Source organism: Parus major, chromosome 19 (assembly GCF_001522545.3).
Source record: "Parus major isolate Abel chromosome 19, Parus_major1.1, whole genome shotgun sequence".
Classification (NCBI taxonomy): Eukaryota; Metazoa; Chordata; class Aves; order Passeriformes; family Paridae; genus Parus; species Parus major.
In genome coordinates this window covers 2502374-2525632 of record NC_031787.1, presented here as the reverse complement: position 1 = coordinate 2525632, position 23259 = coordinate 2502374, and the positions used below count along the sequence as shown (strand labels likewise).

Here is a 23259-nt window from a genome sequence, read left to right as displayed (position 1 = left end):
TCATTCCAGCTGCATATGTGAGGGGTGTAAATATCAGAACTAGCAATTTTCCTCAAGCATTTTCTTTGCATTTGAATGGAGCACAGAAAAAAAAGCATCTGATCTGACAAGCAAACCTGATGATAGCTCCAGGAAAGCAGTTTTTTGTTTTTGTTTTCAAAGCAATTTCTGTAGTTTTCCTCCACTTCTCTATTGCACCATTTAGCTGAACGGCGATATATATTCTGCCTCCAGCACACAGCAGGAACCTTCTGTCTATAGATGTTTTATGCAGTCTTTTCTTTTTGCAGTATCCTAGGGTGGTATGCCTGAGGTGAGTATTTTTTCCTCCCCTCTCCCCAAAAATGGTATTAACAACAATATAAAAAGGAGGAAATTATACAAAAAAGAAGGTAGGAGTAGGATGGAGTGTGTCTGTCTGCATTTGATAAATGTCTTTGTCATTTCTAACACTTGAATTTTTAATATCTAATGTCTGTTGTCCCTTAATATCTGTAGTCCTCCTCTGGGCCTGTAGTGTCTCTGAAGAGAGAGAAGTTTGGGACCCCAAATATGAGGAGATGAATTAATGATGTTCTCTGAAATTATAGGCCATTTAAAATGCATTAATTGCAAGAGATTTTTCAGTCTCTGCCATTGAAGATATCAAGCTGTTTTTTCTTACCTGTAGCAGACACTGACAGGGACACAGCTCAGTCAAGAAAGAAACTGAAAGTCAGTTCCAGGTTGGAAACGGTTGTGTGTGTATTTTTAAATGATGGCCATCAGCAGTCAAACTGCTGATCATGTTTCTGAGCACAGAAGGAAAACCTCCTCTATTTGGTTTCAGTTTCAGTGTGCAAAGAGCAGTTCTGATTCCTCAGTGTCAGTTCCATCACAAAGTGGGAGCAAAATCAGCAGGAGACAAAACAAAAATGAAATCCATTGCATGTGAATTTGAGTTGACATGAAAGGCAAGTTTCTTCATTTTGGGAGAAGCCCAGATGCCTAGTAACAAGGAAAGAAAAAAGTTAAACTGATTCAGGGTATAATTTTTTTCTGAATATATAATATATATCCTGCAGTCCTAGTAAATATAGGATTTTAGGAATTGATTATATTTATATGTAGAAATTTCTCATGGTTAAAACAGTGTCTTGAGGAAAGATGGAGGTAACTCTTTCCCAGCCCAACTTAAGTACTGAATAAATGGGTGACTGGGATCCTTCTGGCTAGTAGCAGTTAAATATATTAAGAGATTGATAATTTTCTGTATGTTTGCTACATCTTGGATTTCATGCAACAAGTGATAAGTATTTAAAAGCAGTAGATAGATGTTAGGCGCTTCTCTAACTATTTTTGTTCTCTGTCCAACTTTTCCAGATCAACCAGCTATATGACAGGTCCTCAAAATTGCATCAATTTCCTTGAGGATCACCAGATGCCCTCCAAGCATGCCATGGGTATTTCAAGTGAGGTGTTAATAAGACTCATTTCCTAGGCAGATTGCTGTTCCAGTTTTATATATGCATTAGCACAAATTATTTTCCCTTTCGTAACTTCTAGTTTTCTATACATATTTTTTGATCCTTATTAAATTTAAGTCCGTGGTTGGGAATTGCAGGAGTCTGAAGAAGTGGAAACAAGATTTTCAAGGTGATCTACTTGTGAGTTTGTGTATTGCCATTGCTGTAATGAATGAACAGGTGCCTCATAGAATAAGAAGCACAAAGAACAGTTTTTCATTTTTCTCAGATTGCATGGTAGATAAAGCCTATTGGTTTGTTTCCTTTTCCAAACTACTTGCATTTGGTCCTTCCTCACTTCCACTTTCTCTTCCCTGGCAAACCAGGTGGAGCACAGGGAATGTGCAGCTTCTCAGTTGTGCACAAAGCACTTCCAGGCTTGCCAGAGAGAGGAAGAAATTGGATGACATAGATGGAATTCTCTTTTGTTTGATTTCCTTCCTCTCATTGCTGCTGTCATGAACATGTGAAAATTACCTCTAGCAAAACACTTAAGCTGAGATATAATCTGCCAAGGGAATTTGGGCATATAGTACCTGCTTAAAATAACAATAAATTAGACAGTTGGATGCCTTATTCTCAGTGCAGCTTTGAAAGTCTCTGGCTTTAAGTATAATTACAAATAAGATTTAAACAATGTCATTATTTATACAAGCTCGCTATGAGTCATGAATTGCATCTCTCTAAATTAATAAAAAGATTAATTTTCCCTTGTTTTCATTTCCATCATCCCCAATACCTTGAGGGGGAGAGCTTAGGGAATAAACTGCTCCTGGTGCCTGGGCTGAAAGCCATTCCAGTGCGGAGGCTGGTGAGGAATGCTGCAGCTCCCTCGGTACAGTGCATCCCTCCTGGGGGCACCTGGGTGCCTGTTCAGACCTGCACATGGATCTGCTGGCTTTGGGTGGCACTCACGGCGGGATGTTGGACTGACTTGAAAGCACCCTCGCTAGCTTGGCTCTGGCCTGTTTGAAAACAGCTTTTTGTGCTGGGGCAGCTCACCTGTCTATCTTGTCAGGTGCTCGTGGATTTACCTGCCGCCCATATGTGCTCAAACACGTTCAGTGGGACCTGGATCTGCACCGTGGTGTGCTCTGCACTTCTCCTCGTTCACCACACAGGCACTGATGTGAGCAGTGGCCAGCAGGTGCTCTACAAACAGCAAACCCCTCATGCACCACGAGGGAGCCAGGCATGATTCCAGCCTGTGGCAGGAGCAGGATAAAGGCTGTGGGACATGCCACACCTTGGCAAGATCTTAAGCCTACTCTCCACCTGCAACATGCACAGCAGAATGCTTGACACAGAGTTTCTTATATCCAACAATCACTTTATCTGATGGTATCAATTTTGGTGCTCAGAGTTTGCAGTACTTCCTGAATCCTCATTTACTGTAAATTTACTGAGCACACAAACATTTTGCAATACTGTGCACTGCCTTCAATGCACACAACCCAAATGGCACTGAGGCTGGTTATCCCTTCTGCTTCAGACTGGCACTGTTTTTATTTCCTCCACTGAATATATGCAGCACTCTAATGGGCATACAACTCAGGTGGTTTATTTTCTGCTTCATGTCTAACTCAAGAGTAAATGAACAAAAGGATCGATGGGTTTCCTGAAAGAAGTGTCTTTGATACCAGTGACTGAAGTGCAGGAGTAGTGTATGGATTACTGACTGTCCAGATTTAGAACTGAGTTGCCTTTTACTTTTGAAATGAGCTTTTCTTCTTCTCTCAGTGAGAATGGAAGTTCACAGGACGCCAACAGTCTTCTTCATCAAAGCTCTGCCTTTTGTGTTCCATTTGATGGCTAAGCATGTTCTTCTTGACCGCATCTCTTCAGCTGTTTAGGTATTTCTGTGCAGAAGAAGGGTTTGGGTAGGCAGGGAAAGATTCTCTTTGCTTTATTTCAGTGTTAGTCCCTTGTGTGCAGCACCTGTCACTGATCTTGATTATCTCTGAAGATTTAACAGGTTTCTACTTCTTACATAATATCCTGAGATAAAGAATGGGAATTAAGAACTACCCCAAAATCCAACCACCACCAAAGTTATGTGGTGTTTATCTTACTACATGACTGACAGTGTTGATTAACAGAAGAGAGAGTTGTAAGAGACAAGGGATAATACACACATTTCCAAGTTTATAGATGCAGTGGAATAATACTGCTGGTTTGCTTCTGTATGGAGAGGAGGAGCTGCTATGGCTGACTCTGGACTTGTAATGCAGATGGCAGTTCTGATACAGAAAAGTCACTATGGGAGAGAATGTGGAAGAGAAAATAAGAGAACTTCAGCAATTCCAGTAAATGGAGACGTGAACTGCAATGGAAGCAGTTTCTTTTAAACAGAGAGTATTTTGTAAATTGGTCTCTCTCTGGATTATTCATTATTCTCTTCCTCCCCAACTGTTTTAATCCATTGACAATTTTGGCCACAACTGAAGGAAGACTTCTTCACGATACAATACTGCTGGAGGTTTCCGAGACATTTGGAGCCAGGGAAAGGAGGGAGTCCCTGTAAGATGAGCTTAATGTTTATGAGGTGTGAAAGAAACCACCAAGGCAAAAGATTTTGAATATCCACCACCTCTGAAAAAGCTTGGAGATTGCTGTCTCAAGCATAATGCCATAGAAAAACAGGGATCATTAGTTCTACTTTTAGGAAATAACCTTTTGCTATAAACTTGCTGTGATCTGGCTTGTAGGACCTTGCCAAGGCTTTCTTTGAAAAAGATGTGGGCTTCTCTGAGCCCTGTACTGTGGTTAACTCCTGATCTAGTGATTAGCTGTCCTGACTCCAAGGTGCACCTGTCATTAAGGAATTAATGCACATTTCATGAGCAGAAGCTGAACAAATTAGAGCCTTCTGCTGTTTATAGTTAAGAGGTGAAACTCCTTCTTTAGCTGTATTGCAGTGTCTCCTGAAACAAGTGGAGGCCATGTCCTTTATTTCTTCTACTGCATTGTTAATTATCACAAATTAAGGTGTAGGTGGCCTGCTGACAGCAATTTTCAAAAATCTGGTTCTTGAGAAATGAAGGGTTCCATGCCACCCTATTTTTTTAAAAAACCTGAAAACTTTCTATGCAAGGTGAAAGCAAGGAGTTTGTGTGTCCTGGAAAGAACGTGCAATTATTAATTTTTTCCCAGGTTCCTGTACTCATCTATTTTTTAGGAAATTCATTACTCAGTACCCCAAGGGATATTTCATGAAATTTGGTATCACAATGAAGTTAGAGTTGGAACTGTATTTGTCACTGGATGATGTTGAATTTAAGTTTGGCATTCATTGAGGGGCTGCAGTGTGTCCAGAGAAGGGCAACAGAGCTGGGGAAGGGTCTGGAGAGTGAATAATTTGAGGAATGGCTGAGAGAGCTGGGAAGGGGCTCAGCCTGGAGAAAAGGAGGCTTAGGTGGCCCTTCTGGCTCTGCACAACTCCCTGACAGGAGGGGACAGCCGGGGCATCGGGCTCTGCTCCCAGGGAACAGGGACAGGAGGAGAGGGAACAGCCTCAGGCTGGGCCAGGGGAGGCTCAGGGTGGACTCAGGAGGAATTTCCCCATGGAAAAGGTGGTCAGGCATTGGAAGGAGCTGCCCAGGGAAGCTTGGAGTCCCCATCCTTGGATGTGCCCAAGGAATGACTGGAGGTGGCACTCTAGGTGCCACTCTAGGGGACAAGGTGGGAATCAGGCCCAGGTTGGATTCCATGATCTGGGATGTCTTTTCCATCTTCAGTGATTCTGGGATCTCTGGGATGCTCTTAGCATGCTGCAGGAGAAAAAAGGGTTAATCTGGCAGAGGAGGAAGGCAGCTCCAGGTGAGAGCAGCCCAGGCTGAGGCTTGGGGAAACACTGGGGTGTCTGGGCTGTGCTGCTCAGTTAGATCTGTTCTCTCCCAAATTTACCCTAAACCAAGACAGTGTATCACTGTGCCTTTCCCCATGTTGAAACAGGCAAAGATATTAACCCAAATGAGAAATCCTTGGTACTTCCTGAGACAAAATCACTGTAGAAAAGATGTTTCCTTTTGCACAGGTTTTTGTTAAATACCCAAGTGCTTGTTAATATAATTTCAATGTAATGTTTCCCAGTATGACTATGCTCGCTATGGTGTGTTTAGCCACAGGAAATGTTTCCTTTTCTTCAATCCTGGTCTTTTCCTTCAGAGTGGCAGTAAACTTTTGGTTCCTTGTGTTGCCTCACAACAGTAAAAACATAGGCAGGCCTGTCATATCACAGACAGTGGTTACTTTGAAATCAGACCTTCAATCAAAGGCCTTTACATCTGCAGTATCAGAAGCTTGGCAGCCTTTATCACCTACCCACCATCTACAAATAAAATTTGAACGTGGAAAGTGGTTAAAATGGGTCTGCTTTACCAACAGAGAAATTAAAGCTGGCCTAAATCAGACAGACTCTCCACTAATAACAGCAACAACAATGTTCCTGTCTGGTTTTTATTTGGGATACACGTCTTGTAATTAATCTTCCTTCTCCTAATTTCCCTTTCATCTGGGGCTCTTCCAAGCACTTCTTGAGAACATAATAACCAAGCCCAACTGTATCTGTGACACACATGATTATTGTTATTATCTTCATTAGGCTAATGCAGGCTCTGAAATTCTGCATGATCAAGTACCCAAGGTTAAATAGTGATGTAGTGTGAGGACTGAGAACAGAGCAGCCCTGTCTCCTGATTCAGGATTGAATTCAGGTTTTGCTCTGTCATCTAGGAGTGTGCATCACTGTCCTGTTACCACAGCCCTTCTCATGGACATCCTGTGGCAGTGCAGCTTGGCAAAATCAAAAACCTTGCTGGGAAGGGTGTTTTAGCTCCAGAAACTGCTGCAACTTGCACTGAATAAAGCACTCTAAAAAAACCAGGACAAGCCCTTTTTGTGCTGTGAGGAATTCCTGGTATCACTGTAGCCACATGCCCACATCTCTGACTCCTTGCAGTTCTGGAGAAGTTCTTGCTGTCATGCTTATTTTAGTGTCCCCTGTTCTCATCTGAGTACACATTCTCATGCAGGTATAAAGTTTTATCCACAGATTTTTGCTATATCAGCTATGGACCTATTGTAGAACATAGTAAATTCTCTACTAGATCATTTGAAGAAGCTAGACCAATGCATTTAAATATCTCCTGTGATAATTCCTGAGCTGGTTTATTTTCTCTAATAGTGCTGTGGGTAAGCTGTGGGTTCCTTAACAAGCTTTTGTCTCCTACATAAATCTTTGAATACCTATGTGCTCTTACTAATTACTTGTACAAAGCCACTTGCTTTGTCATTTAAAGACACTTTGCTTAGAATAACTAATGGACAGTTGGGCATCATACTCAGCTGTGGCCTGGCACAGCCTGACCAGGACCCAGAGTGAAATAAAAACACTCAGTGTGTTTCTGTGGGAGATAAATGTATGTGAGTGTCACATTGCTTTGTGCTCAGGGAAAGGTGTTTTAATCTGTTCAGCAGCAGAGTCTCAGGGGTGTTTAAGACATATCTAATCCCATATTCTGGAATTACTAAAGTTGGGGTAAGTATTTTTATCTGAGTCCAAAAGCTTCTTCATCTGGAATTTTAAACAAGGTTTAGGTAGCTACTTAAAACAGTGGGGCTTTGGGTTCTTTTCCAGATTTCCTGTTGTCTTGTGGGTGGCAGCACCAAGTTTGTATCACAGTTTTATCCAGGTTTTAATCTGTGGGGGAGATGCTATAGACAATTCCAGCTTTTCCTGTTTGTGCACTTAAAGCCTCACGAGGCTGTCCAGATCTAGGTCACAGAGGGAGATTTGTGTCATGGACATTAACACTGCACAAACACTTGTGAAAATCAGTGTGCAGGAGCACTGGAGATGTGCTCTTACACCCCTGTACTGGTATCAAGCTGGTGACAAGAGCTCTTTGTTAGCCCAGGACCATGACAGAGGATGTCTGAGAAATCTGACAGGCGTGCACTGCAGAAACCTGCCTGGAATGTGCCTGACATTCCCTGATGGGCTGCTTTGCTCCTGGCTGCTGCTCTTCTGCAGATCACTCTCTACAAGGTACCTCTGCATCTGGCATTTCCCTTGCATTTTGTAAAACATTCTGTGCAGTAAAAAAGAATAGGAAGCTCCTTACAATTACATACAATATACCAATGTGCCCTGGACAGCTTGTGATGTTCCAAAATAGCTCCGAGGCATTGCCAAGCAGAAGCAAAATGCAAATGAGAGATGAGATGCAGTCACTTGGAAGTATGTCCAATCTGAGTGCACATTTCTACAGATTTGATAGAAATCTTCTTAACTGGAGAAATTAGCTGTCATCTGCTGTAAAACATCAGTCACTAATTACCCCAGTTATTCATTCAGTCTCCTGTGGCACAGAAATGTGCATGGCTGTAGGAAAAAAGGAAGTGGGTAAAAACCCCTCACTTGCTAGAGTATGGAACTAGAGAACATTGAGGCTTTCTTCCTTTCGCCTTCACAACCTTGAAATTTGAATTTTTTTGTGTCTCTGACTTTTTTTTTAGTTTAACAGTTTGAATTGAATTGTATTATTGTGAAATAATATCAATGAACTCCAGCTATATATAGCTGCTTGTACATAGAAGTGCCCATAGTAGCCCAGGTTTTTTGAAGGGATTTGTGTTCCCAACCTGCCTGAAAACCTCAAATCCACAAAGGTGATGTGTCAGAAGGTGTAACAGAGCAAGTTCTCATGGTCTGAGTGAGTGAGATGGCAGCAAAGTGGTTGTGCTTGCATAGACTTGGGTTTAGAACTGTTACCCTCATGCCATGCACACTTTTAGTTCTCAGTTTGGTGCTGTTAAAATATTTGCATGTGCTTTGACTGGTTCCAAGTGATTAATACCCACCTACTTACTTGATAAGGTAGTATCAAGCATTCAGTAGAATATGGTAATATGCTTCAAATGTATTTGGTTAAAATACATACTTTCATAAAAGTAAAGACATCAAATTGATTCTGAGAACAAGAGCCCAGAACTTATAAATGTGTCTTTCCTTTCTTGATTTTATCTAGTCAGAAAACCATGAGGTTAGAACTGTGAAGTCCATAACCACATCCATACAAAGCCAGCAAAAATCTCCAAAATCTGTCCAAAAAGAGATTTTGTAGATCTTTATTTTAATTTCCTTGCAATTTGTGGCTCATGCCAGTTTCCTGACTCACCGTCACCCCGGTATGGTGATAAGCCAAGTTTTCCAATAAGGAAAACAAGGGAGCAGTGAGTCACTGACTGAATTCATATGCACTTGATTTGCTCTATCATTATCCATACTGGTTTTATTTATTTTAATTAGTTCATTTACAAAGTCTCTGAGATATGTTTCACTGCATGAATTAGCTCAACTTGTTAGTCTTGTCTAAAGATTAGAAAGGCAGAAGACAAGTAGAGCTTTTGGTGGCAGACCCAATTTTTTCTGCTAAAGAGTCCATGAAGAGAATGTGAATTGGAGGAGAATGTGAATTGGGGGAGTATCTGAATTTTCTGAGATTTGAATAATTGAAATAATAACATTATTTTTTCAGGCTCTCCTCTTTGATGTGAAAATCTGGCGAGGCTGCTGCTTAGATCTAAAATGTCCCAAGAGTAGCTTTTTCCTCTGGTAAAGATTGTGTTTCATTCTGTGTTTGCATGAGATAAAAAACACCAGAAATTGGGTCTAAGCTGAGTCCTGAGCTAGAGATGCTGGGTGTGGGAGAAAGGTCTGGCCTCAGCATTGTCTGAGAGCTGTTAATGATTCCTGTCTTTTCAGATGACTAATATAAACCTCAGCTACTACTTCAGTTTCTGTTGGTTTTTCAGATTTGTAAAAGCTTCTGATTTTTCCCATTCCATATAAAGGAATTGTTCCAAGACTCAGTGAATAAGTTTGGTTTTAAGTTCAGGTCTAGGTGCCAGCTCATTTTAGTCTGTCCTTTGGGCCAAATCCTGTCACTTATCTCTAATTGAAGTCTTCCCTTGGCTTGTGGGAGCTGCCAGGCTGATTAAGATAGGCTAAGCAGGAGTCTTCAAGTGAGATGAGGCAGGGGTGAAATCAGGGATCTCCTCGTAGGGAGCTGTGTCCCAGGTGGAGAGGACAGTGAAGTGACAGTGTGAGCTTCTCCTCAGATTTGTCCCATGTCATTTTTAAGTCTTGCTGCTGAGAGCTGTTGTTGCAATGGGTCATAAATGGAAAATCTTCAATGTTTTGGAATTTATTTAAGCTCTTTGTTTCATGCTGGCCGAGCCATGTTCCCTCTTTGACAACGACATCCTTCCCAGCCATAGTCCTGGGAACAGACATACACTGTAATTAAGGAGATGAAGGATTTGATTAGGGTGTGGGTTTACCAGTGAGGCATCCAGCATTTGGCAGCCATGGTTGCATTCAAACTCCTGTTTGCTTTGTTTGTTTGGGTTTTTTTTTTATCCCAACAGGACTGGCTGTCCTGTGCTGCCTTCCCTAGATGCCCTGACCCTGTGTTAATGATGCCTTGTGCTAATCGATTCTACACCTGATGAACTTTTTTATCTCCTCCCAGTCTTGCAGGCAATTTTGTGCTCAGACTTTGCATACCACATTACAGTGGAATTTGAGCTGTGTTAGAGAAACCATCGTTTATTACTGCCAGAGTAAGAAGTTGCTTTTTTAATATACTTCTTCTCCATGTTCTTGATTAATCACATTCCTTATTTTTTTTTCCTGATGCTTAATTGCTTGTTACATGCTATGCAGGTAAGGCAGTAGTAGCCTTTCAGGAGAACCTTCTTCCCCCAGAGGATGCTGGCACTGTCCAGGCTTCCCAGGGCAGTGGGCACAGCCCTAAGGCTGCCACAGCTCCAGAGCATTTGGACAGTGCTGCCAAGCACAGGGTGGGATTGTTGGGGTGTCTGTGCAGGGCCAGGGGCTGGACTGATGATTCCTGTGGGTTCCTTCCAGCTCAGGATATTCTGTGTTCTATTCTGTGATTTTTAAGCAACTGTTTCATGTCCTGTGAATGACATCAGGACCCTGGCTCACTCTGATCTTCAGCTCAAGCTGCTGTGATTGTCTCTTCCCAGCTATTACTCAGGGAAACCCTTTCCTAAGGACGCTGCTGTGGGTGTTGGCAGCTGCTTTTCAGTGCTTTCTAGGTCACAAGTTTCATGCATTCCAGTGTGAGCAGATCTTAGGAAACCCTTGTTTTGATTTGTCTAATTGCTGGGTTTGTTTTGTTTGTTTCTTTTTAATCCTGCAGCATTATTTCAAAACCAAAGACTGTTTCACTAGTGTGTATTGTCATGTCATGCAACAGTGGAAACTAGTTTTGCAGAAGGAAAGTTGGTGTTTATGTCCTAAGGAAGCTCCTGTCAATGTTTTCAAGCCAGATGTCACCAGGCATTTATCTGTACTTGAAGAGCAGGCAGGGAATGCTTTCATGGCAATCCAATGAAGGTAGTTCTGCATTTATATTCTAGACTTGCGAGTTCTGGCAGCAGTGGGAATTTATCTTGAGGTACAAATATCAGTAGGGCTACCATGGTGGTTTTCTGCAGCTGAATATTTAAATAGGGCTCAAATTGTGACGCTGGTGTTTAATAGCTGGTGGGTGGCTGAGCTGAAGCAGCTCGTTTGAAGCTCAGGGATCAGTGTGTGAACTGCTGCTACACCTTGGGGTTGCAGTGAAGATATAATCACAGAGACTTCAGAATAAACTTCTCTCCACCTAATCTTTTCACATGTCTCTGAAGAGACAGGTGTGTTGAACCACTCCTCTGCCTCCTTAATGCTTTATTTGAAGGAGGTTGAATATGGCTGCAGGCATGAGGAAGAACCTGATGGGAGGAAGGTGGTTTGTGTCTTTAATGGATGCAAGGCCAGGACTTGGTTATCCTTGCTTAGCTACCTCCTCCTGAGGAAGCTGGTCCTGGAAGTACCAGGGACCACAGACTGGGAAGAAAATGCCTTTATAAGGAAGTGATGTAAATAGGAAGAAGAAACAGTATTGTCAGTACAGAGTCTGTGCTGGCTCTCAGGGAATTGGGAGTGTGAATTTGGGCTCCCTAAAGAGAGGTCCAGACCTGCAGTGGGGCAGGAAGGAGGGTGCTAGGGACACACATCCTGTATCCTGTGGAAAACCATGTTCCTTTCAAGCACCATCAATTTTCTCCATTAAAAAATGCCTTTAAAAATGAACATGCTTTCTTAAGTAAGTAGTTATGTTGGCCAGTTGTGTTGCAGCACACACACAATATTTTAAGAATGTGAGCTGCAAACCTGTAGCTCTGCACTCTGTGCACAGTCCAACTCTACATTTTGCACCTGCCTTGGAAGCAGTTTGAAGGCAAATCATGATGTTTTGTTTTGGTGACTGGAAAATGGGGCTGTCCTAGGGAAGCTCTAATGTCTTTTTGCTTTGAAATTGTCATTTCACAGTGGTTTAGCTTATGGACACTGTTTCTTATTGTGGTGATCTATACAGGCAGCAGTATTTGGTGAAGAGCCCACGTAGAATTTTGCAGCTTTTGATTTGTTGTAGATCAAATCAGGGACACAAAACCTATCTAGGCAAGCAGCTTGCCTCATCTGTACCACCTATCTCCCTGTGTGAAGTGTGAACTGCATGCTTCCAGGAAAATCTGGCTTTTCCAAAGTATTTCCCCTAAAACAAAGATAACCTGGGCCATTGAATGTGGATTTGCATTCCAAAAGCCTCAGAATCAGGTCTTTTACAATCACTTTTACAATCACTGAAATGGCCATTAAACATATCAGCAGTACCCTAGAAACCCTCTGACCCTGGGAGTGTGTGAGGTCAGGCGTGTCCCTCTCTATCTGTAGTGCTCCTTTTATCCCCCAGATTGCTCCTAAAGTCCTCTTCATTCCCAGTCCCCACAAGTCTGATGTGTCTTGGTGTCTGTCAGGAGCTCAGACATGAGGCTGGTAAAAGTCCCCTGGAGATGTCTGTACTAACCACTCTCTGCTCTTCTGTCTGGGCTCCTCACTGCATCCTGTCCCTGTGCCCATCCTGATCAGCACTCCTGGCTGGGTGCTGCCTGTGTTTCATCTCACTGAGTTCCAAATCTACATCAGCATTAACTGCATCTGGTTCAGCTGCTGAGATGCTCTGGGAGATTGGAACCATGTTTCCTGTAGGTTTGCTCAGTCCTGAAAATATAGAATGTGCTTAAGAAATAATAGGTGCCATGTAATCATACAGACATCCCAAATGGCCAGCAGCCCTCCAGAGAGGTTCTCAGGAGGACTGGTGCCTTGGCTGGCTTCTCCTGGCTATTCTGAGATCCTCCTGGGTCATAGGTATGAGCTTTAATCCAAGAAAGGCTTTGCCACCTCTTGGATTGCGTCAGATGCTGTGAAACACAGCCCTGCAAGCAATGTGGTCATTGTCTGGAGCCTGGCTCCAGCTCTCTCCCTTCCCATCATCTAGAAGCAGAAGGGAAAGTCAAAAGCTCTATCATTTTCCTGTATTCTCCCCTGGTCTATCATTGCTTAATTGTATCCCTAAATCTTATTAAATTCTGGGGTGAGTCATTGCCACAGTGAGGTGGAAACAGAGCTGAGTGAATTTAAGAGAGGAGGAGTGTCTTCTCAGGTGAGTGGCTGAGCAGGAAAACTCCCACAGCAGAGAACTACTATCACTTCATAGGTGTGTTGCATCATCTGCCTTCTGTTGCCTCTAATTTAATGCTTTAAACCCAAATCAAAACACCTGTAGTCCAAAAAGAATATAAAATAACTTGGAGTAGGAAATCCATGCTAATTAGACATGCAGATCTCTCTTAATCATCTGAGACCTTCTTCCAAGGTCACACAAGACTTATAATTGTGGTTCTACATTGTCCTGTTGCAGTGGCTCTCCACAGAACCCACTTTCGAGCACCAGGATGAAATTGTAGGATTAATCCAAGTGTCTGCATGTCTGTGTCCTAAATGTATTTCATTTGTGGCTACAGGAGTTCAAGCTTGTAAAACTCATTATGGTCTGTAGGACTGCAAAACCACTGTCACTGGACAAATAACTTGTCACAAACTAGAAACTCTCCTCTGCTTTGTTGTGTAGGCACCATTACATTCCCCTCTGCTTTCTGTTCTGGTTTCTGATGCAAATCCATAACAGTCTGTTTTCCATCACATCCCAGGCTCCTGCTTCTCATCAGTTTTAGAGGTTTAATGCACCTCTTTGGAATTCTGTCATGGCTGAAGGCAGGAGAGCCATCTTTTGTGGTGCTGGATGGAGCTCTCAACATTCCCTCATGGAATATATTCCATCTAGTCCAAGCCCCCGCTCAGCTTGCAATGAGTAGGATATTTCATTTCTGTGCAGCACAACTGAGTGATGATAAGAGAGCATGAGAAACTACCATACTCAGTATTTCCTCCCTTCTTCCACATTGTTCTTGAGGATGTTGATGTGTTTATTGTCCCTAAAATTGGGATTATAGGAGTTGTTTTGGCTTCTTGAGCTTTGCCTGATGTGGAGAGTCTGGGACCAAGCAGTACTGGAGCACAAAGTGCTGAGAGCTGGTTAAACTCAGTGAGGTTTCTAAGTTTCTTGCATGGGAAACATTTTTTTTTTTTTGTGGAAGGGTAGAACACCAAGGCAAGCAGGGAAGTCAGCTACAACCACAGAGGGGTTTACTAGGAAAATGCAAATTTATTTTTGTTCTTCAGTTGCTACCTGGATAATGTTAATTGTAAATCAGTTCTTAATGGAGCAAACCAGGGAAGCACAGTCAAGAAATACCAGGGCACTTTGTAAATAGAGTTAAATCTGCCATTGAAGAGAAAGCAAATAAATTCCTGTTGAAATTGTAGTAGACAGCAATGTTGCAAAGGAAAGGAAAGGCCAGGGGAACACTGTGTCAGGATGGATGTAATCAGGCACTTAATATTTCAGAAAATTATAGAATCACAGGATAATTGAGGTCAGAAGTGACCTCTGGAGATCATCTAATCCAAGGCCCCTGCTAAAAGGAACGTCAACTAGAGCAGGTTGCACAGGACTGTGTCCTGTTGGGTTTCAGATATCTCCTGGGATGGGGAACCCACAACTTCTCTGAACATCCATGCTTGACCTCCCTCACAGTAAAAATGCATTTTCTTACTTTTAAATGGAATTTTCTGGATTTCAGTTGTTGCCCTTTCCCTCTTCAACTGGGCACCAGTGTGAAGGGCCTGGCTCTGCATCTACCCTCTTTTTTCAGTAATGACATACATTAATTAGGTTCACACCCTTCCCCATCCTCAGCTTTCTTGTTTGGGGCTAAACAGTCTGATGAGAGAGTAGGGGAGTTGTTACAGGAGGTTGAACTAATGTTTCTGGGCAGATATTGAGTCCTGAAGCCACCTGAATGCTGTCATGAGTAAATGCTGATGTACAAGTAGTACAGAATAGCTCAAATAAGCTTTCTTGCTTTTTCTTTCCTTCTCTCCATCTTCTTCTTTTCCTTTAGTATCTTTAATTTATGACTGTTCCCTTGGCATTGTCCCAGATGTCTTCTGGGAATAGTTATCTCTGGGCCTTTTATCTCTCTGTGTTTGTCATTTAGTGTGATCCTGGCAGTCCCAAAAGCTAGGACATTTATGGTGAGTGATTCAGGTTGGTGCTCAGTTGATTTCTGTAACCTGCAGAGGAGAGAAGGATAACTTTGGATAAAGCTTTGGATCAGAATTAGAGCTGGAGGTGAACTTCTGTGGATGTTCAGTGTAGTTAGAGAATGGTTTTCTTATTTTTAAAAACAAAAGTTGCATATCCTCAGGTTTGGGGAAGATAAGAAAGTCCCAGATCTAAAGAGAGCAACAGCCTCTTGTCCAGACCCAGGAAATCAGATGCTGGTTATTTAGACCACTGACAAATATTCAGGCTGAGACCCTTGGACCATGTATAGCTTGGCAAAGCTGTGTGCCCCCAAATGAGTAATTATATATCTGCTCTGGGTTTTCCTGTTGATTTGTTGGTTACAAAAACATGACTGTCCCATGTATCTGACATTACATGTGTCAAAATGGTTGGTACTAAAAAAATCTAGTTAAATCTAGTTGAATGTGTAAATATTTCAAAACCTGTTAATTTTGCTTGTGCCAATTAATATATTTGGGTTCAAGGAAGACACAAGATGTGGTTTGGTTCTGCTTATAGTTGCTTTAAATCTGAGCATCAGGTCACTTACCCACCTTTATTAAGGTATTTTTAAATATATTTCTTATATTTGCTTTGAAAGTAAAAACTCCCCAGAACTAGTTAAATATGAAATCTTTCATCATTGCTGTCAATCTGTCATATCTCCTCCCAGCAGAGATTTGTTAAAACTTGTCTTGGATTCAATCTGTCTCTCTTGTTGAGCCATTTGAAGCACCTTAGGTGCACAATCAGTTTCCCTGTATTTCTGTGAAATAACAGAAGCAAGAGGTTTGGATTATGCAAAAAACACACAAAAAGAAAAGCCTGATCTTACTTAAGTAGAAAAGAAAGACCAGTTTCCATTCATGAGGATTTCATTCCCAAGCTCATTGAATGATGTTACATCTGCCCCCCTCTGCTTTTATAGCCCAAAATTACTGAGTGTGCATATATAGGGAGAAAAAAAAGTGCAACCTTTAGAAGTTATGTTTAAACTGGAATTTGAAGCTTTGCTGATGTGTCACAAAAGGTTTGAGTTGAATGCTTTTCAAAGGCTGAAGGCACTGAGCATATTCTGTTTTCCTTGTAGGTGTGTTACTAGACATCCAGCAGCACTTTGGAGTCAAGGACAGTGGGGCTGGCTTGTTACAGACAGGTAAGAAAGAGTCTTTCTTTTCTCACTGGTCTTTGTAACATTCCATTTGTGCTATGGGTGCCTACAGATTACTTCATTGTGATGCATGGGCATATTGGTTGTGAAATCTGCTCTTAGAAAGGTGAATAAATACACTCCTACTGGGAAGCTAAATGAACATGAGGGTTTTTATGGCCTTGATTTGTTGTTGGGCAGGAGATTGGGTATCAAAATGATTTCAGTTTAGAATGGACCAAAAGCAAACAAACCTAATTTTATTTACCAGAATTAAATTCAAACAGGAGATGGTTACTTCCCCTAGATCAGAAAACTCCTGATAAACCAACATCAGGGTCCTCTTCACTGCTTTAGGTTGGTAATAAGGGTGATGTATTTTGCCCTTCAAGTGCTTGACAGAATCTGCTGAATGGACAGTCCCTGTGAGCATGAAAATGTAAAACTCAGTGGGGCAAGAACCTGAGGATAAAAGCTGTAGGCAAGGCTAACAACCATTGCATCCATGAGAACTCATGGATTAACAATTTTGGTGCTGTTAGCTTCTGACATTTCTCCTGGTGTGTAAGGAAGGATTATTGCAATTCTGATGTCCTTTTAATGGAGCATTTTCATGTCTCAGACATCTTTAGGCAGAGCTGAACAACCCCAGGAGAACCCCAGCTTCTCTGGGCTCTGGTCCTGAGGTGGCTGAGAGGAGGGCCTGCATCAGTGGGATGCCATTGAGTACCAGTCTCATGTAGACACGGCAGCACGTTTGTTCCTCATGGAGAATTGAAAGGAGTAGCAGTATTTTTAAGAAATTCAGTGTATTAAGAAGACAATCTGGTTTGAAAACCTCCTACAGAACTATTAATTAGAGTCATGGATTTGTGGCTGTCTTGTCACTGTCATCTGTCTGAGGGAACCACGCTGGAACAATTACATCTCTGAAAAAGTGAGAATTCAGTTAGGTTTTGAAATAGTGTGCCAGCAAGACATGTTTTCCCATGCTGTCACAGTGGATACCAAACACCTGTCAGGAGCTTGTCTGTGAAATTGTGGCCATCACTGAATTGTATAAAATCATTCATTCTTTATGATCACACTGAAGGTGAGACTATCCTGGAGCTCCATCAATTGGTCTTTGATCTCAAACCATGTGAACCACTGCAATATGCCCTTCTTTTTTGTTTCCTGCAGCCCATGGCACAGCAGGGTCCTCATCTGTGGTTGCAGCTTCTTGGTGATGTTGTAATACAAGCAATTAATAACAATTTGTATTAAATGTTTAAAAAAATGCTGCCCTTGTGGGCCAGCAGAGCTCAGCTCAGCTGAGACGAGCAGCATGTGTCCAGAACAGAAGGTTTCAGCTTTACAAGTGTCACTGATTATAAGTAGCATCAATCAATTATCCCTAAAATGACACTGGTTGTCTGTCAGATTCTCTTCTACAGCAATTATTTGTATTTATTTATTGTACTCAGAGGAACAGGTCCTCAATGTATCATTAGACACAAAGTGCTTTCAAGAAAATATTCTGGTGGAAAAGGACACTTGCCAAAGCATGTATTTAATCTTCATTCCCCTCAGTGGATGAAATCCTTCTGAAGGTTATTCATTGACAGCAAGTAAAAGCTAACTTCAATATTCATTTGTTAATTGCAAGATGTGTTATTTATTTCTCTAGCAAGCACACAGGGCATCTGAAAACAGCATCACTGAGTTATTGCAGGATTGCTCTTGAGTGTGTCAAGTTTTCTAACAGGTAATGGTTGCTTTAAGAAAAGCAGTGTTTTCTCTTGGGTTTTTTTGCTGATCTGAAAACTGAGGGCTTGATTTTGCTTCTGCAATATAGATAATAATGTACTAATCACAATGCTATCAGAGGAAAAGACTGCTCAGGAAATAGAACACCATTTCACATAAATAAGGGTAGAGGCATGTAACTGAAAGCTTATTAAGTCTATTATTCCAGATTACCAAGTTTCTCTGTTGGCAGGTCGCCCATGGCCCAGGTATCCTTAATCCTGGTTAAATAAAAGATGCTGCCCTAAACCACCACAAACATTGCTTCTAATCTTTTGTCAAAATTTTCTCTAAATCTGACTTCTCAATGTTAAAATGAGGGGAAATGATGCAGAGTGTAAAAGTTGTCCAGGGTTGCGGAAGACGCCTGGAGCAAAGCTGGGGCCAGGTCAGGTGTCTCCCACTCCTCTGCCTTAACCCAAAGTTGCACAAGTTTTTAGGAGGAAATGGTTCTGAAAATTCAAACAGAAAGCAAGGAAATTAAATCCACCAAGGGTAATGTTTGTTTGACCCTGTGTTTATCCCACAGCCCACAGCTGATCTGGTATCTCTCCCCCTCTGATCACTTGCAAGCCAATCCATACTCTCAGCTTCTGATGCTCTCTGGAAAGCAAAGGTGACTTGTTCCTTAGGAATTGCAAACACAAATAGAATTTTTGTCTTCTTTTATATTAATCCTGACATACAAGCTGCTCTTTAACCAAGAGATAATGTAAACTGGTTAGAGGGACACTGTAACTCCCTGTACAGAAAAATCACAGGACAATCCAGCTTCAACCATAATGGAAAGAAGCAGACCATGGTAGTCTCTACAGCAAGGATCCTGTGACAGCAGAGGACACTCTGACAGATGGAGCACAACTGCTGCTTGCTCAGTAGCATTCTAGAGTAACACACATAAAACTGGTGATTTGAGCCTCACTTATCTCCACATGATGCTGGAATTGTGTGCGATCTTCCTTTTTAAAGGACTGCATATGCAGTTGTGTAAATATTGGTTTAGTTCACCGTCCCACAGGTCTGCATCTAAGCTTTCTTGTGCTTTTCAGTTCTTCCTGGCTGCTTTTCCCAGCTAGAGAAAGGATAAATCTGGCTGAACGCAAAGCAGTAGAGCAGCTCTGTGCCTACTTGAGCTGTACAGCTGTAATCAGCCAATGCATTTATAAACCAAACCATACAAAAAGTCTTATCTATGTGTAGGGTTAGGTAGGAGCAGTTACAGAACCAGGGGCCACAAAGACTAAGAATGTGGACAACTGGATTTGTAGAACTGCTTCAAAATAGTGTTATCCTTCCATATGCACTGTACCATGGGAGTAATGCCCCAGTGCTGTACTCTGGTTTTGACTAGATTTCTTTCCCTTTCTCGCTTCAATTTTTGTGCTTTATTGCTCTGTCTGCTCTCTGTGCCCTTGAATTTATTTTGCTTTTATATCTCTTGCCAGTGTCTCTGTAGCATACAAGAGCTCTAATAATAGCGGTGGCTGGCTTGTGATACAGTTGGTCCTCCCAAGATCTCAGGATGTTTTATATCAGGAGGGTTTATAAGGCTGACCCTTACAGATGGGGAACCAATGAAGCCAGGTTACTTCTCTGGCAGTCTGGTGCTCAAAATGGCAAGAAATGGTGGAGCTCTCTTTCTGCCAGGAGATCCTCTAAGTCCTTTCAACAATGAGCAAAACCTTTCTTCCCATTTCCCCCTCCATACCTTACTTTGTGTCCTTTTCTCTGACATTTTTCCACCTTCTGTAGGATGCTGCTGATGTAGGGATTAAGCAAGGTCAGTTTAAGCAATGAAGAGGAGAGGCTCTTTCAATATGCCTTGATTAATGTTGTGACAAGGGTTGGTCTTATTTTACTGGAGTGAGTTGACATAGTCCAGAGCTTGATTATTTCCCACCTAAGTCCTTTAGAGAGTCCTTTTTTCCTGTGTGCTGGAATGCTGTCTGATATCCTGAGAAGTCATGGCAGTCTGAGAGTCTGATTCATGAAAGCAGTTAAACCTATTTGGAAATGCCTCTGCAATCAAGAATGAAAGTATTGTCTTGAATCAGTGAGCAGGTTTGCGGAAAAGGTGTTTGTGCCTGGCCCAGTCCCCACGCACCAAGGACTGAACTATAAAAATGCTTTTTACAGCCTGTGTTCTCACTGGGCAGCCCTGGATTGCAAAGTAAATATTCTTTGGGGGGGATAAAATGCTCAGGGTGGGTAGGGAAGGTGTCCTTGCTTCCTGCTAAGAGGAGGGAAGTGCTTCAGCTGCTGTTGTATTTTGTCTTTCTGTTGTTCGTGTCAGCAAGTGAGTGCAGGCAACTAGAACAGGGAAACTCTCCAGACTGCCTCATCTTCATTAATATCTTCACTTTATGATACTGCATGGCCAGCAGCACAAGGTAACAGTTCATTTCCCCATCCTGTCCTTCTGATTTGCACAAGGAAAGTTTGTCCTCACTATTGGCCTTTCAGGTACTTGGGCTGGGTGTTGCAAGGGAAACTTGCACTTGTGCTGCCTGTGGCACATCTGTTCTATCAGTAGAAATTGGCCTATTTTCCCTCAGGCTGTAGTTCAGGCACCTCTTGCCAAGGTTGTCTTCACTTCTGTAATTTATTATAATAATGAGGGGAAAGATTTCCCACAGATTTTAGAGAAGTAGTTATTATTCCACCCAAAGTCTCCACATCATTTAACACAGCCTGTCCATCCCCCCACATATATTCCTCAGGCCTTAGAATTTGATTCAAGCACTGTATAGTGGAAGACAGGATTTTTGTTGGTATTGTGTAATACTTTCAAACAACATTTTCCTCTTTGCACCAGCAGTGCAGTCTCAGGTAACTGGTATCTGCACTGTTTTGTGCACAAATAGTTCAGAAGGGCTGATCTGGCTCCCTTGACTTTTTTCATTACCTCTGTAGCTGTAATTATGAAATACGGAGATGAACATTTACATTTACATTATCAGTTATCATTTATTTAATGGCTACCAGTTGCTGGAAGGGAAACATGGACTTATATTCAAAAACTTTATGAGTAGGTTGCTTTTTTTTTCTCCCCTTCTTCAGTGGTACTAAAAGCTTTTGCTAGTAAGTGTAAAACCTGCTTATCTTTAATTCTTGCTTTCACTGTGCCTAGAAGTTTAATTTTCAAGTGTGGTGACCAGGGAAGTGTTTGTGTATGGTCTCAGTATGGTATCAGTTGCTGCTGATACATCTTGGGCCCAATGTAAGTGTTAGCTCAGAAGAGAAGAGCTTTTTTTCCTTGACTTTAAGTGAAGTTGGATCAAGGTGTTCTATGAACTAGAGGTGAGAAAATAGACCTAATTTTTATAGTTCATTTTATATATTTATAGTACATTTTGTATATTTAACATGCTTCATCCCAGGGGAGCCTCAAGTGCTCTCTCTGAAAAGATTTAAAGGTTGCTTTGCTTTTGTCTTGTCTCCCACACCTGGAGAACACTCATTTTTTTCAGAGCACAGACCTGCAGTTCTGCAGGGCAATGTATGCTGTAGTGGGAATGTGAGCAGCAGGGTGAGATCAGGTGATAAAGAGGTCAGGCTTGGTCTGTGTCTGCTGGGAGATCCCCAAGGTGATACAGCACTGCTGGATTTGAGGGAGAGATCACTTGGATAAGCCAGTCTTGACAGAATGTGAAGGACTCTGGAGCACTGAAGGTGATGTTTGGGAATGAAGAGCATCCAGAAGACTCTGGAAATGCAGGGGTGTGTTTGCAGTAGTGGGAATGCTGGGATCCTGGATCAGTCCATGCAGTTGTTTGTTTTCTATGATGTCCTGTCTGCAGTTCCAGGTGTCTTTTCCTCCAAACCAGTGCTTCTCAAACCTTCTGGGCTGTGTACCAGACCACTCTGCATGCTTGCAATCAAATTTGTGTAGTGATTTATTACCACTGTAGAAGTAGCACTGCTGCATGTCTGGCTGGAAAGAACATGCTGTTACATTGTGAGCCATAATTTTGGGCACATGGCAGAAACAAGAACAGGTCAGCAGGGCTGCAGTGATTCCCATAAAAAAACCCACTTGCACCTGAGGAGGAGTGACTCATTCATAGACACTTGTACCTGGCTTTGAAAATGAATTCCAGGGCATCACTTACGTAAAAAGTGAACATTCTTCATGGTATTGGGTAGTGTTAGCAGCCTGCAGAACTAGATTCCAATTAATACAAGTAAGCCTGACTTGCATGAATGGTGTATTGTTGTATCAATCTCCCTATGTTCTTCCCTTGCCCCCAGTACAGGCACATTTTTGGGAATGTTTCCTGTATGCTGATGTAAGATTATAGAGCAAAGACCCATTTTCTGCTTAAATTATGTGGGAAGCCTAGTTTTGGAGAGAAAATATTACTGATCATAATCAATTTCTTACCCTAATTCACTGTATATTTACAGTTATGTAAATGTATATAAACATTTTTTTTCCTAAAACTCTCTTCAGTTGTTTGCAAGGTAGACAAATGACTGTGGAAGGCTCAGGTTTTTAAATCACAGGTAAAAAACAAACAGTTCTTTGATGGGATGAGTAGCAGGAGGAGGGGTTCACACACATTCTTGTAATCTTTGCTGCTGCAAGCATGGAAGTGCTTTGGTTTTCAGTGGAAAGGATATTTCTAGGGAAAGTTCAGCTCTGATGTCTTTTATTCCTCCATTCAGTTATACATTAGGTTATTAGTAATTAAATATTTGAACAGTTTTAACCATTTTGTCCTTCATCCACTAATGTTTACAGAAGAGTTTCTTCACGTATTCACCTACTGCATCATTCTCCTTGTTCTTTGTGGGTGAGCTGAACTGGAAATGAGGCAGCTCTAATTTATTTTCTTGTGGGACAGTGGTGTTGAAGTGAGAACAGTAATAGTAATACACCTTTCCTGCAAAGAGTTGTCCTAAAGATCTAAGGACTTGCAATAACTTGCTTATTTGGAGCTGCACTAACTTAAAATGGATGGTTACAATAAATTACTGTTGGGATGGACTTGGAAGTGAATTAGGGAGGCAGTACAGGTAAAACAGTTTGAGCTTGGATTTCTTTATTGTAAATTCTATATATTTACAATTCATAGGATCATAGAGAGTTCTGAGTTGGCAGGGACCCACAAGGATCATGAAGTTCAACTCCTGGTCCTGCACAGGCCACCCCAACATCCCCACCCTGTGTCTGAGATCATTCCAGTGACAGTGGTGG

At 41.8% G+C, this 23259-nt stretch overlaps 1 protein-coding gene across 3 annotated transcripts in view; it reads left to right on the top strand.

The window, feature by feature from the left end:
• Nucleotides 1-23259, top strand: part of SPNS2 (sphingolipid transporter 2) — a 116978-nt gene that overhangs the window by 18179 nt on the left and 75540 nt on the right. For all 3 annotated transcript variants that reach the window (XM_015646810.2, XM_015646809.2, XM_019008653.1), the window contains exon 2: nt 16212-16277. In XM_015646810.2, the coding sequence (XP_015502296.1) occupies nt 16212-16277 (66 nt within the window). The remainder of the gene's footprint in view (nt 1-16211; nt 16278-23259) is intronic.